General features: G+C 40.4%; 1 protein-coding gene across 1 annotated transcript in view; it reads left to right on the top strand.

Moving 5' to 3' along the window:
- Positions 1-2,710: 2,710 nt before the first annotated feature.
- LOC126481505 (methylosome protein 50-like) overlaps positions 2,711-16,187 on the top strand; it is a 43,634-nt gene continuing 30,157 nt past the window's right edge. The window contains exons 1-5 of the mRNA XM_050105299.1: positions 2,711-2,952; positions 3,042-3,208; positions 3,441-3,616; positions 3,709-3,881; positions 3,956-4,133. Of these exons, the coding sequence (XP_049961256.1) occupies positions 2,829-2,952; positions 3,042-3,208; positions 3,441-3,616; positions 3,709-3,881; positions 3,956-4,133 (818 nt within the window). The 5' untranslated portion in view covers positions 2,711-2,828. The remainder of the gene's footprint in view (positions 2,953-3,041; positions 3,209-3,440; positions 3,617-3,708; positions 3,882-3,955; positions 4,134-16,187) is intronic.

Raw genomic sequence — 16,187 nt, 5'->3', positions numbered from 1 at the left:
GACCACAATCTATTGGTTATGACCTGTAGATTAAAACTGAAGAAACTGCAAAAAGGTGGTAATTTAAGGAGATGGGACCTGGATAAACTAAAAGAACCAGAGGTTGTACAGAGATTCAGGGAGAGCATAAGGAAGCAATTGACAGGAATGGGGGAAATAAATACAGTAGAAGAAGAATGGGTAGCTTTCAGGGATGAAGTAGTGAAGGCAGCAGAGGATCAAGTAGGTAAAAAGACGAGGGCTAGTAGAAATCCTTGGGTAACAGAAGAAATATTGAATTTAATTGATGAAAGGAGAAAATATAAAAATGCAGTAAGTGAAACAGGCAAAAAGGAATACAAACGTCTCAAAAATGAGATCGACAGGAAGTGCAAAATGGCTAAGCAGGGATGGCTAGAGGACAAATGTAAGGATGTAGAGGCCTATCTCACTAGGGGTAAGATAGATACCGCCTACAGGAAAATTAAAGAGACCTTTGGAGATAAGAGAACGACTTGTATGAATATCAAGAGCTCAGATGGAAACCCAGTTCTAAGCAAAGAAGGGAAAGCAGAAAGGTGGAAGGAGTATATAGAGGGTCTATACAAGGGCGATGTACTTGAGGACAATATTATGGAAATGGAAGAGGATGTAGATGAAGATGAAATGGGAGATATGATACTGCGTGAAGAGTTTGACAGAGCACTGAAAGACCTGAGTCGAAACAAGGCCCCCGCAGTAGACAATATTCCATTGGAACTACTGACGGCCGTGGGAGAGCCAGTCCTGACAAAACTCTACCATCTGGTGAGCAAGATGTATGAAACAGGCGAAATACCCTCAGACTTCAAGAAGAATATAATAATTCCAATCCCAAAGAAAGCAGGTGTTGACAGATGTGAAAATTACCGAACTATCAGCTTAATAAGTCACAGCTGCAAAATACTAACACGAATTCTTTACAGACGAATGGAAAAACTAGTAGAAGCCAACCTCGGGGAAGATCAGTTTGGATTCCGTAGAAACACTGGAACACGTGAGTCAATACTGACCTTACGACTTATCTTAGAAGAAAGATTAAGGAAAGGTAAACCTACGTTTCTAGCATTTGTAGACTTAGAGAAAGCTTTTGACAATGTTGACTGGAATACTCTCTTTCAAATTTTAAAGGTGGCAGGGGTAAAATACAGGGAGCGAAAGGCTATTTACAATTTGTACAGAAACCAGATGGCAGTTATAAGAGTCGAGGGACATGAAAGGGAAGCAGTGGTTGGGAAGGGAGTAAGACAGGGTTGTAGCCTCTCCCCGATGTTGTTCAATCTGTATATTGAGCAAGCAGTAAAGGAAACAAAAGAAAAATTCGGAGTAGGTATTAAAATTCATGGAGAAGAAATAAAAATTTTGAGGTTCGCCGATGACATTGTAATTCTGTCAGAGACAGCAAAGGACTTGGAAGAGCAGTTGAACGGAATGGACAGTGTCTTGAAAGGAGGATATAAGATGAACATCAACAAAAGCAAAACAAGGATAATGGAATGTAGTCTAATTAAGTCGGGTGATGCTGAGGGAATTAGATTTGGAAATGAGGCACTTAAAGTAGTAAAAGAGTTTTGCTATTTTGGGAGCAAAATAACTGATGATGGTCGAAGTAGAGAGGATATAAAATGTAGGCTGGCAATGGCAAGGAAAGCGTTTCTGAAGAAGAGAAATTTGTTAACATCGAGTATAGATTTAAGTGTCAGGAAGTCATTTCTGAAAGTATTTGTATGGAGTGTAGCCATGTATGGAAGTGAAACATGGACGATAAATAGTTTGGACAAGAAGAGAACAGAAGCTTTCGAAATGTGGTGCTACAGAAGAATGCTGAAGATTAGATGGGTAGATCACATAACTAATGAGGAAGTATTGAACAGGATTGGGGAGAAGAGAAGTTTGTGGCACAACTTGACCAGAAGAAGGGATCGGTTGGTAGGACATGTTCTGAGGCATCAAGGGATCACCAATTTAGTATTGGAGGGCAGCGTGGAGGGTAAAAATCGTAGAGGGAGACCAAGAGATGAATACACTAAGCAGATTCAGAAGGATGTAGGTTGCAGTAGGTACTGGGAGATGAAAAAGCTTGCACAGGATAGAGTAGCATGGAGAGCTGCATCAAACCAGTCTCAGGACTGAAGACCACAACAACAACAACAACATTTGTAGGCTGAATTTTTTGTTGTTCTCTCTCTCTGTCTGCTTCTTAATTTGACTTGTCCTACATTCAGTATACTATTTAATTATGTAATGAACCAATGGGCCAAATAAATGAAGTGAAATAAAGATTTAAGTGTTCATTTTGTTGTTGTTGTTGTTGTTAAATTGTTCGCTGTATTATTAGTAGGAGCATATTGTGCCATATATTTTTCTTCCCTTGATTTCTCTACCCAGTTATTAAAATAGTTTATTACGTTATATATACTTGTCGTGTATGTATATATCTAAATGTATTTACTTATTATCTAACAGTATAAGTAGTACATATCATAGTATAGTCTGCCGTACTGTCGTATTTTATTCTGTTGGTTTCTCTGTCCCATATTAATGTTGTTATCATTTTATGAATAGCTGTGACTTTATTATGCATTTAATTCTATTTGCTTTTTAATGTATAGTGACGACACCTATATCACGTGTATGGTCAGTGGTTGGTAACTAAATATGAATGGGTATACTCGAAGTCGTTAATCGGTATGTTGGCAATACTGGTCGAGGGCATTTGTTACAAGCGGAAAGAGCATGTTTCGAATTTTGTAGCAGAAGAAGAGGGATTGTTAAGTTTAGGTAGGTACTAGGTAGAGAACGTCTTAGAAATGGAGACGGACGTAGGACTGTACGAAGTAGAGCCTAATCGGAATGCTGAAGCTTATCGCAACTTGCAGCAAGAACCTGTTACAGGCATTGCAAAATATTTAGATGTCATCGAAATTGCTGAAGGTATGTTTATTTCAGTGATGTATGTGTGTGTGTGTGTGTGTGTGTGTGTGTGTGTGTGTGTTTTAGTTACTGATTTGTTTGTTCTGCAGATGGATCTACGTTACTTGGATGTTCAGAATTAACGGGGCGGTTTTGGTGTGGCTCGCTGTGGTATTTTGAGGATGCAGAACTTACGCCAGATGTGTATAAATGTCTAGCAGGCGTGGATCGTGAGACAGGTGTATGCGATGGGAAGTTCCTGCAAGATAAGTATAAAGTAAGTATTCAGCAGAAGTCTTTAATTTTTCGGCAAACGAGTGACATTCACCCATGTTGGGCCGAAGTTTGCACAGTTCTGCGCTTTGAAGGAGCTTTTGTTAGGTTTATTGATATATGATGCGGCCTGATTTGTAATACTAAACAATATTGTCAGTGGTTTTTGCATGTACTCAGTAAGTGTATATGCTTCTACATTTCAACAAATGTTGATTTAACATTTCTTGTCTTAGATTGTTGTTGGCGAAGACTCTGGTGTTATTCAAGTACTCGCCTTGATTGAATCTGAGGATAAAGATTCATTTCATTTTACATGCCTCGGGTCTGCTTGCGAGCATGATGATAGTGTTAGCTCCCTTTCAACATTTAACGATAAGAAGAAGGTTGTTTCAGGAAGTTTTGATTGCAGGTAATATATCTCACATGTTTTGCCACAGTTAATTATAAGAATGCATTATTACTGTGGGTAAATTTTAATTTTAAAATGTTTATCATATGTAGTGTAAAGGTATGGGATATAGAGGCACTAGCTCCAGAACATACGTACAGACCTGCTCACGCACATCATGTGACGTCAGTGACAACTAGTCCTATGGACAGATGCCTTCTGGCATCAACTTCTCTTGATGGTACAGCACTATTGTGGGACACAAGGAAATCCCAACCATCTTCAGGTAGAAATATACTGTTAAATGAGATGTAAATTATTCTTGCTTCAGTTTAGACTAATGTATGTTTAATGTTGCAGTTTTATTGAGGGATATAGGGTTCACTTCAGTAGACTGGAGGCCACAAAAATCTGAGTTTGTTGTTGTTGGTTCCATAACTGGTGATATTTTTACTGTCGATGTCCGGCACCCGAAGCAACCTCTGGATACATTGGCTGTATTTAGCAGACCTGTCTATAAACTTAGGTTTTCCAATTGGTAAGTAAACACTTCAGTTACAATTTTTATTTTTGGCATATTCTACATATTTCATCAGTGACTTAAGTAGCAATAATTAAAGTGCGGTGTACTCATCTTGTAGTGTGCAATAGGTAATAGTTTAGTTGCGCTGTGTTGGTGATCAAATTTTTACAGTTCGGGATGAACAAGTTTTATTAACAGGTACACAAAGCAATCTGAAGAAGTGAAGATATAGAAATATCAGATGCCCTAATAAGATACTATCCACTGACACACCGACATAAGATAATCGGCACAAGAAGCCATACCACTTAACACTCCCTATCTTGTTTGCTGATTTTAGAGAGACAGTTGATAATGATCTAGTTAGTTTGTAACTTGAATTTGGTAGGTAAGTGCTTTTTTAAACATGTCTGCCGAGTGATCCGACTTGGTACAGGATACAAGAATAAATGATTGTTGAGCTTTTCACCACTTTCTCTGTGGTTAGTTAGTTCTTTTGTGGCGATCATTATTTTTTAACAATGGCATTGTGCCCTGGTATTCAATAAAGAGTTGAGGTGGCTGTTCCACATTGATACAGAGCTCCTGCCAGAATGTGCAAAGCCACATTATTTCAGCAGCTGCATTAGATACAGCAACATACTCTTCTGTTGTAGATACGACAACATATTTTTTTTTTTTTGGTCTGCAATACATCTGGGTAATAGGTCCTCTGTTTAATGTGGTGACGTAACTCGGCCAAATATCAGTATCTCCTGTAAACTGAGAATCTGAGTACGCACAGTGCTAGAGATTGCTCTCTCTGTGTTTAATTGTTTAATACTGTAGTATCTTGTACCTTGACAATATTTTTGGATGAGTTTAATCCTCTAAATACTGCGTGTATCACATTCTCATAAGGTACTGTGCATGGACTTGGTGCTGCATATCCAAAATGGTACATTTTTGTAAGTATAAATACGCGTATAATGTCACTACAATCTAAGGACATTAAAAGTCACAGAAAAATAGTACTTATTTTAACTTTCTTGCCAATTTAAAGGATAAAGATAAATTAATATGTAGCTATGCACTTTATTGAAAGCAAAAGTATTGCTTAATTATAATGTATAATATTGAATAATTACAGTATAAAACGTATACATGTATTTCTCATATTAACTGAAACTAATTACAAGGTACAACGTACATAAAAATGAAAACGCTGAATATCAAATGCTGTCCACTTCAATTTCCCCAGCTCCACTTTGATAACAACAGTCGAAAACTACTTGGCATGTTGATTCTAGCATACAAAATGTTTTCATGTTGAGTAATGTACAGTAGTCTTTATTCTTGTGTGGGGCCCCATTACTGGCACGGACCTATCTTTTTTCTTTTTTTTCAATAAACTGTTTTGTCGATTTGGTATTAGTTGGTTCTCGGTAGTATGTGAGGTGGCAGCATGCGCACGCACGCACATATATGTAGTGTTCAAGGAGTCTGAAAGCCATATTTTCCAGGAAGCCAGGAAGTCCTGTTTGCTACATGTTTGATGTACATTACTGCACATCCACAATGTGTGTGCATTTATTTCTACTGTGTTAAAATATCTGAAGAATGTTGCGTTTTTCTTGAAGTCTAGTAAAATGAACGCTTTGTGTAAACTTTATCCACGCCCTCCCTCGCTATGGTTATAATCCGTTATTGGGGTAGGTTTTCCCGTTTCTGTGTCTGTTTCCTCACTATTGTGCATTGTAGATAACAGGCAGACACATTTTTCTTCTTATTTGGGATATTCATTGTACTGAGAAACGTTACACCATTGCCCAGAAGAAACTGTGCCAATGGATAGCTAGTATAGTAGTTGGCGATAGTTACATTTCTGAGACACTCAAGATAAGCTGAACCTGTTGCTTAACTATGTTGAATGGTTTGTTTGATGTAAAGCAAGAACATTCCCTTTGTTTGTTACAGTATATCTCAAAGCTGTGCGCATAAAATCTTCTACTATCGCACATGGCATACAATTTCAGGCTATACTTTGCGTGCTTGGCAGACATCTATTGGCTGACACTACACTGACCTTGAAAGGGAAGCAGAATTTCATCAGTCCTCACAAATTCTGATAGCGAGTAATTGATTTTGCAGTTACTTCTTTAAAAGTCCCTGTACACCTCCCTAATGGCTGCTAATTTATCTTCTTCTTTTTTTTTGGTTGCCCTCTCATCAGACCTGAGTCTTCCCATTAGAAACATACATCTGTTATAGGAAACACAACTCGGCAAACCATCATCCCTGCACCATTATGTTTCCAAGCTCTTCAGGAATTGGTGCAGTTACTTTGGTTTAGAGCGATAAGGAATGGAACTCCAAAAAGAGCTTTCATTTCTGAAGAGGAAATAAACAAAGAATCTCTCTCCCTTGTATATTGAATTGTACATCTCCATTCTGAAACACACACGTTTTGTGTAACCAACAGTTTTGTCAATGATATTCGTAGGTATCCGACAATGGAAACTCCAGGTAGAAGTATCAACCATATAGGAAAAGAAAGATCGCTACTTACTGTAAAAGACACACAAAGTTGGACAAGCGCAAGTAAGACACTTACATAAAGCTTTCGGCCCCAGCCGTCATTAGTAAAGAGACACACAGTTCACACACAAGAAGACTCATGTAATGCACACATGACCGCCAACTCCATCTCGGGCCAGAATGCAACGTGGGATTCAAGCGCAATCTGGAGGGGCGGGAAAGGGTAGTAGTGTATGGGTGCGGAGAGAGATGAACACTGTCTGGTGGAGTGTGCAGGGACTAGACTGCCAACATGCGCATCAGGAGGTTGTGGGGCATGGAGATGGGAAAAGGAGGAGAGGAACGGGGAAAGATGGGCAGATGTGTTGGCAGATGGCTGCAAATATAGTCTGAGGTGAGTGGGGAGGAGACAATAGGACAAATGGGGTGGAAGTTGTTGTAGGGTGTGGTAACAGTATGTTACTGTAGGTCGAGGCCGGTATAATAACAGGAGTGGAGAATGTATTTTAAGGATAAATCCCATTGCAAAGTTCAGAAAAGCCGGTGGTGGAGGGAAGGATCCAGATGGCTCGGGTAGTGAAATAGCAGTTGAAATTAAGTGTGTGATGATCAGCTGCTTGCTGTGCCACAGGGTAGTCTACTTTGCTCTTGGCCAGTTTGGCAGTGGCTGTTCATCCTGGTAGACAGCTGGTTGGTAATCATATGAATAAAAAAAGCTGTGCAGTGATTGTAGCGAGGCTGGTGAATGACAGGGCCACTATTGCAGGTGCTCAGGCCCCTGATGGGATAGGATAAACTTGTGATAGGACTGGAATAGGAAGTGCAGGGTGGGTGGATTGAGCTGCACCTGGGTGTTCCACAGGGATGTGATAAATGTGGCAGGGGGTTGGATTTGGAGTGGTATAGGGATGTACCTTTCTGTTAAATTATTCTACCTGCCTTTTGTCACAGGAGTTCAGACCAGTAACAAACGAACCATATTTTGCCCGATGTCCAACTAAAACTTCGGCAGTCATGTAAGAATGCGAGAGTCTTGGTTTGGTAACATGGAATAAAATATTCTCAGCCTTCCAGCCACATAGTCATTAAAATTCTACAAGCTTTTGACAGGTGCTCTGTGGCTATTGTCAAGTGATAAGACTGCCAGTTTGATACTACTCTGCCCTTTTATACGTTAGCTGTCAGCTGTGATGTGCTCGTGGGATTGCGATATGTGGACACACAATGACTTGGTGTTCGATGTGTCTGCTTCAACTTCACAATCACTGGATTGCACACCATGCTGAGTTACAGGCCACTCTCTATTAAGGGTGTTATCAGTGAGTTTTATTTTGACAGCTTCTATAATTACTATATCGGCAGTTGTTAGTGTGAGCCTGTACAGATGTTTCATCAGATCTGATCCAATGACCGTTTTCTGAAGCATGCTCAGCTAAATCTCGCATAGCAGATCCCATTTCATTTTTGTGTAGTTTATATGTGATATGTGTTCATAATATTGGAGGTTTGCACTTGATACATTGACTGGCATGAAAAATGCAGCACTTCACTTTTTTACAAAAACAAATTTATTTTAAATTTGACACTTTTATGGAAATTGTGGAAGGTGTAGTTCTCAACACTTCTGCAGTGTAACACTGAGATCTTCCACCAAAACATCTTTTGCAGCTTGTACGGGGCTATTAATGGCACGTTTACTCCAGAAAGCTAATTATGACAATCGCAGAAAGATCCTACAAAAATGTGTGACTGAAAGGGGAACAGTTCAGTGTGCAGTAAGAGTGGGAATGCACTATTCGCTTACTTTCAGTAAAGTCTTCCAGGTTGCGCAGGAAACAATTAAGGCTAGTGCAATAAACAATCAACACTTCATCATTTGCTTGCAAAGCAATGCCAGTAATATACTCTGTCTCAAAAAATTTGTTGAAGTAATTTGCTTTGATTAAACAGATCATTACGTGAAGATTAGGTGTCGTTTATTGGGTGGTGTTTTTTTTTTTTTGTGCTGGTCAGTATATAATGTATATTTTCTGAATTTACTGTGCAGTTTGTTTTTATAATGGAAAAATGCATTTTATTTCCTGTGAACACTGACTTCAGATTTTTAAAAGTCAGTGTGTAACGTCTGTTTTGCATTCACATTTGATGGCTTTGCAAACTCTCAACCAAATTATCACTTTCCACCCTAGTATAGATTCCAGGCCATGCTACTGAACGGTGTCACTACAACCAAGATTTTGCGAAAGGGGCGGGAACACTCACTCTCTAGCCCAGTTAAAAATATACTAACAGAACTTCTACTGCAAAATTAAAAAGTGAATAAGCATTTTTGACAATGAAGCAACACAGATAGGGCTCGTAGGTCTATCTCACATTTAACAGAGGCAGCACTTTCACTTTGAGCTTTAACCTGGTTTATAGAAGTATATAGTAGTCTGTAGTTTGCAGAACGGCTGCTGAAAATTTTTGTCAAGTCAGTACTCGTTATATAGAGGGAAGTAGATTACGCGTGTTAGTGGGAATAGCCTTCTGAAGACAGACATGGTTGAAATAACATAAGACGTCAGAAAATATTTAGCATGAAATGTTTTCAGAGTTGTAGACGGTGAGGTGGTAAGAGAGATGTTGTCTTGTTTCACATCCTCACACCATTCAGCACAACAGTGTCAGATATGTAAACACCACTTGAGGATTAGGCCTCGTGTCTGTTCTGTCTGGCTGACTGCTGCCTACAGGGTGGTAAAAGGAGTGAACAAGTTGGAAACACACACACACACACACACACACACACACACACAGTAAGATAGGATTATGTGAGGATAGTGCATATATTCATATCAAATTTATTTACCTGAGTACTTTGTCATGTGGTGGCTATTGTCATAACTAATTTCATTACATTAATGCTTGATATTTCTTCTCCTGTCGTCATGTTCCTGTAATGAAGATATACTATATTTTCATTTAAGGCTGCATCTTTTATTTGCAAGGGTGAATTGATAAGATAGTAAGCCATATAGCAAATAATTGCAAAATAAAAATTTGATCTCAGTGTTTCTAATTCTTATTTGTTCAAATAAGAAATTAATTACAGCTTTGCAAAAAAATTATTTACAGCAAAAATAATCTTCAGGTGACAAAAATTCCACTGTTATTTTAAGATTAGCATGAAGAAAAGCTGACTTGTGGCCACACCTGGAAAAAAGGAGGGAAGGTAGGGAGGGAATTGGCAAAGAATCTGATCACTTGCACTTCACCCATTGCAACAGCCAAATGGATGAACAGATGCATTGGACTGTTGTAAATGCAGTTGTTTGATGTGGTCTTACACATTTCCATTTCAAGTACCCTTGAAAATTTTGCAGTGGCATTATGAGGACTTCTTACAGTTTCACCCTTTTCCAAATTGAGCACTAAAAATTCACTATTTTCCCCCAGTGACTGATTTTCACATTGTTGTTATTCGACCTTTACCCTAAATGTCCCAAAATGATATTGCATGAGTATTTTTTACTTGCAGTAAGCACTTACCATGCACTCTTCTTCATGTGCAGAACTTTGCTCACAGTATTTGACAGGTTGTATTTGCTGTATGCCAGCTGTCCCCACCCTTGTGTTGCTGTGGCTCAGTCTGGTTAAACAGAAAAGTGAAAGCATATATGCAAAAGGGAAAGCATAATATGTATAGGAAGTTATTATGGAAAGGATAGATTGCTACTAACAGTATAGTGGAGAATGCTGAGTTGCAGATAGGCACAACGAAGAGACTCCTAAATAAGTAAGCTTTCTGCCAAAAAAAGGCCTTCTGAATTAGACCCCACACACACTCGTGCAAATGCAAGTCAAACACATGACCACTGCAAACAACTGTGCATGGTGGGAGAAGTAATCTGGAAGGTAGGGGTAAGGGGGGAGGGTTAGGAGGGTAGGGGTGAGGACAGTAAAGTCCTGTTTGTGGGAGCATACAGGGATAAGGTGGAGAGATACACAGCCAGGTTCCGTCAGAAGGTTAGACGGTGGGGAGGAGTGGGGATGGGGGTGATTGAAAAAGGAAAGAATTAGACTGTGGATGTGGGTGCATTGGTGGAAAAGAAGGGTGTTTAATGGGAACACAATGGGGATTGGTGGGTGGAGGACAATGACCAACAAAAGTTGAGGCCACAGTTTCAGTGGCCATTCATGCAGACAGCTTGTTGGTTGTCACGCCCATGTAGAATGCAGCTTGGCCTTAAGATTGCATGAATGGTTTCACAGTCAACTCTGCCTATTACGGGACAGGTGTGGTGGTGGTGGTGGTGGTGGTGGTGGTGGTGGTGGTGGTGGAAGGATGTATGGGACAGGTCTTGCTTCAAAGTCTATTACAGGGACATGAGCCATGAGGCAAGGGTTTGGGAGCAGGGGTTCTGTAGGGATGTGCGAGTATATTGTGTAGGTTTGGTAGGTGGCAGAATACCATTCTGGGGGGAAGGGTGGGAAGGATAGAGGGTAGAACATTTTCATCTTCGGGCATAACGAGGCAATTGATTCAGTTGCTGCTGAGTTTAGACAACATCTCACACCCACAGCCTTTTAACTTCTCTCCTTTCCCACTCTCACCTACCCCATCCTGCCCTCCATCTAACCTCCTGGCTGCACCTAGCTGCCCTACCCTCTCTGCACCTTGTTCTTGTATACTCCCTCAAGCAGCACTTCTGTCCTCTTCTGTCCCTCCCACCTCCCCACCCCATCACCCCTCCCCACCCCCAAGATTTCTCCTCCCATTGGACAGTTTTTTGCATTGAGGTGTGTGTGTGTGTGTGTGTGTGTGTGGGTGTGTGTGTGTGTGTGTGTGTGTGTGTGTGTGTGTGTGTGGGTGTGTGTGTAAGCCTACTTATTTGGCAGTCTTTCTGTTGTGCTTGTCTGTGACTTAGCATGCTCCACTATATGATGAGTAGCAGTCTATCCTTCTCATAATATTGTCATTATTCCATCCTGGATTTTCATTGTTTGATGTATGGGAATTGGAGATATATGTCCTAATCTCCTCCTGCCCCTCTTTATCCATTTCCTCCTTACCGCTTTCTGTGCCTATTTTGTCCCACCCCCTCTGTCCATCACATATTGCCCTTCTCTCTGACCTTGAACGTTCTTTATTGTTTTGCAAATTCAGATTCTGTAGTAATATTCTCATAAATTCTTGTCATAAACCTATAAAGCCATACATACAGTTTCCCTTTTTGCAAGCAATGTTATACACACGTCCGTACATTTATTACAGTAATTTGTAGAAATTTGAAATAAATCGAGAGAGTACTTTTGAGGTTTTGCTAACACTGTTTTACTTTATGAACTACATATTTATTTACTCTCTCTCTCTCTCTCTCTCTCTCTCTCTCTCTCTCTCTCTCTCTCTCTCTCTGCAAAGATGCTGTAACTTACCAAACGAGAAAGCGCTGGTAGATACACAATTTTAAAAAAAAAAACGCGCGCGCACAAATTTCAAGCTTTCGCAACCCAAGGTTGCTTCATCAGGAAAGAGAGAAGGAGAGGGAAAGATGAAAGGATGTGGGTTTTAAGGGAGAGGGTAAGGAGTCATTCCAATCCTGGGAATGGAAAGACTTACCTTAGGGGGAAAAAAGGACAGGTGTATACTCGCTCTCCCCCCCCCCCCCCTCCCCCTCTCCACACACACACACACACACACACACACACACACACACACACACACACACACAGGCAGACTTTTGGGGAGTTAAGATTTTAAACAGATGAACAATAGCATTTTTATTTATGTAGCTGTAAATATTTTTATTTACTCAGTCTTCAATCTCCAAAGTTCTTCAGCTTCCTGTGAAATTTTGGCATAATGTTGCATTTGAATATGCGAGTGTTTTTTATATACCTACAGGAGCGCCATATGCAGGGTGATTCATGAAGATACACAAATGTTTTAATATGTTATTCTACAAGGAAAACTAAACAAAAACGTTCATACAAACATAGGTCCACAAATGTTTAGTTACGGCTAATAAAAGATTTTGCCTGAAATTTAGCAACTTCGCTAATATGAAGCCCTCGCAAAACTGTAAGAGGTTAAAGTAAAGCACGATTTCCATTTATTTTGTTGTTATTGGTCTGGTGAATCAAATGAAACATGTCCCAGATATGTATCTGCAGTAGTTTTCCAGAACATCCAGAGAAGCAAAGATTATTGTACAAGTAAATTAGTTTATTTTCCATTAAGAATGTGCAAACATTTGTCATTGTTGGCAACAGTTAGAGAGTTGTTAGTCATTACCTAACCTTGAAACGAGGTAGTTTTCTGTATTGCTCAGGGAAGGAACATAACACAACAGTGTATTTAAGTGAAACCACATAGTATCTGATGTAGTTTAACATAAATTAATAAAAGCAGACTATCTATCGTACAGTTTCAGTCAACGTTATTACCATCAATTTTCCAAAATTCTCTAAAACTTCTGTTGAAAACTTTGTGTAATTGTCGGGAATTAAAAACAAATTGGGCCAAGTAATTAATAAATTAAAAATTTTATGAAATTACTTCTTTGCTTTTCTGGATATTCTGGAAAACTACTGCAAATACACGTCTGGGGCATGTTTTATTAGATTCACCAGACCAATAACAACTAAATAAATTGAAATTGTTTTTCTTTAACCTCTTACACTTTTGCGATGGTTTCATATTAATGAAGTTGATAATTTTCAGGCAAAATCTTTTGTTGGCCATAACCCTGTAACTAAAAATTTGTGGACCTACGTTTATATGAACTTTTTTCTTTAGTTTTATCTGCAGAGTAACGTATTAAAAATTTGCATATCTTCGTGAATCACTCTGTATGTATAACAATTTTATTCTTGTATTTTATTTATATTATATGGTGCTCCAGTAGGTGTCGGAGACCTCGTGAATATTAGAATGCAACTTGTTAAAATTTCGAAGGAATTGATGAAGAACTTTCGGAGCTACAGTTTTGAGCAAATGAACATTCACATTTTTATGTAATAGATTTAATATTTAAAAGATCTCTAGAATCTTTATTTGCTAGTTTTATATATTTGCCTCTTTCACAATAAATATATTTTACTATGTTCAAATCTACGTGTGAACAGTAATGTATTCTACACTGTACTGTTGTCTGAAGTTATGGCATATTGCTATACATAACAGTTAATGTAATAGCATTGTGAAATGAATCTTTGTATTTCTTTTGTCATGAGGTATCTGTATAGGATATAGGGAATGCGGTAAATCTGCAAGGCTTTTTTGACTGTGTGAAGTCTCAACTATGTTATCTCAATCTTAGCTAAGCCCTCTGCGTGTTGACGCCCCCCGCCCCCTACTCCCCTTCTAAAATTTGTTTACAATGTGTGATGTTTCAGAATTTCTGTGAAATGTGCTTCTGCTATCTTAAAGTAGCTGACACTGAAGTTGCGTTGCTTGATAGTTTGAACAAAGAAATCTCATCAACAGTTGAAAGTCCAGGATGGAATAACAATGTGAAAAGGATAGATGGCTACTTACCACATAGAGGAACTATCAAGTTACAGACAAGCACAATGAAGAGACTGCTAAACATGTAAGCTTTTCAAAAGCTTAAAAGTTCAGCTGTCGCAGACAGGCACAATGGAAAGTCATTGTGCCTGTCTGTGACTCAATGCCTCTGTTGTGAGTAGCAATCTATTCTTTTCATGTTGTTCTCACTAAGAGTTGATGCTTAAACTTTCATGCTTTCATGGTAATCTGCGGAAAATGTTGAAGAGTTGGTAAAACACAGTTCTTTAATTTGGAAGCCAGAATAAGGTGTGTGTGTGTGTGTGTGTGTGTGTGTGTGTGTGTGTGTGTGTGTGTGTGTGGATAATATTCTTGGTCTGTGTTTTATGAAGACGGCAATATAACAACTTACTTAGTTTAGTCAGTGTCTCATAATATACAAAGTGAAATGAATGCAAAATAGGTATCAAGAGTTGCGCGCTCGGTGCAGTAGAGAACAGATGTACTAATGCTGTCGCTCCACTGTGATGACTCATGGATGCGACCTGGCACACATCTTCCGAAGGATGGGGTGGTGGGTCACTGCTTGGTTGAGCCTGCTTCCGAACAGGCTTTATCTGGCCATTCACATATGATGACAGAAGAGTTGGATGTGGCAGACCATTGTCAGGTGGAGCTTTCTCTCTCGCCTGCTACACTGACACTGCCTGCATTGGACTTAACAGATGGAAGACTTGTCCAGTGATGAAGACCCACTGGTGCACAACCCAGCACTAAGCACACTTCCAACTGCAGAGTGCAAGCATCGCAAAACTGCCAGCGTGCTGTTCCGCCTCGATGGCGAGCGGCGCAAGAGGTCAGATGTGGTGCAGACAGGCATCCAAAAGAAGGCATCCAAAAAGAAGAGATAGCCCACTGTCTCAACTACAGGCAGCAAAAAGGGCACCATATCTGACAACAGCATGGCGGGGCTTGCCTTTTCTAGTCAAAGCGAGCAGCAAGGCCAGCTACTCCCCCTCCCCATGGTCTACATAAACTGCCAACCGTTTCAACATGTTGATGGAAGAAGATATGGCAGAGCAGCAGGGGAGTGATACCGATGCCCAAGGCGGCCACCCTACACAAGAAGATTCTGCCAACTCCCACCCAGCAACAAGTCAGCCGGACAGAGAGGTGGTTGCTTCTCATTGTACTACAAGTGGAGGAGGACTACTGAGGATTCCTGCAGCTCCTGAATAAGTGGACTGTGCTGACGACATAGTAAGGGCTGCGCGAGAAAACCTGGTGCAACTTCAGGTTGTAAATTCAGCAGACTACCGGATGTGCTGGCAGAGGCATCAGTGTGAGTGATCCACTGGTACTTGGGTGCCTCACTTCCAGAAAAAACTTTTGAAGGTCATATGCAAGGGCTTCCCCAATTCAACAAACCCTGAATTCCTGAAGAAGGAGCTGACTGACATGAAATTTGATGTGTGTAAAGTAACATGCATCAAATCCTGTGTCACATATGAGGGGATGTTATTGCTGTCGGTCATCACAGCCGAAACACTTGAGAAAGACAACTCTTAAAGCTCAAGTGGGTGGCCAACACAAAGGTCAGTGGATCATTGAAGCAGAAGGGGATGGTGAAGTGTTTCTGCTGCCAATAGGTGCTGCCACTGCTCCTTTCCAGGGGCATGTGCAAAATGTGCCAAGAACCATGCCAGCGGGCACTGCTCATATCCAGACGCGCACACCCAAGAGTGCAAACTGCAGCGGTCCGCACACGGTGAGTTACAGAGGCTGTGAAGTTAAAATAGCCGCAGTAACACGCCAACGCAGCAAGCTGCCGCCCAAGCAGACAGCCGGATAGTCTTTCCGCTGTTTGTGTCCAGGCATGCAGGCAATGACAAGGCAGGCCCATGTAAAGATGACACTGACCAGCGAGAACAACGCCTGTGGCCCATAAGCAAATGGCAATCGGAGAAGGCGCATCTGTGTCATGAAGTGTCTGGGAGGGCACACCAGATCAGTGAGCCGACCCACCAAGAAGGACGGCATGCAGAGCAGAAGCAGACAAC

Source organism: Schistocerca serialis, chromosome 5 (genome assembly GCF_023864345.2).
Source record: "Schistocerca serialis cubense isolate TAMUIC-IGC-003099 chromosome 5, iqSchSeri2.2, whole genome shotgun sequence".
NCBI classification, from domain to species: Eukaryota; Metazoa; Arthropoda; class Insecta; order Orthoptera; family Acrididae; genus Schistocerca; species Schistocerca serialis.
The sequence above is the reverse complement of the archived record's forward strand: the minus strand, read 5'-3'. Positions and strand labels throughout refer to the sequence as shown.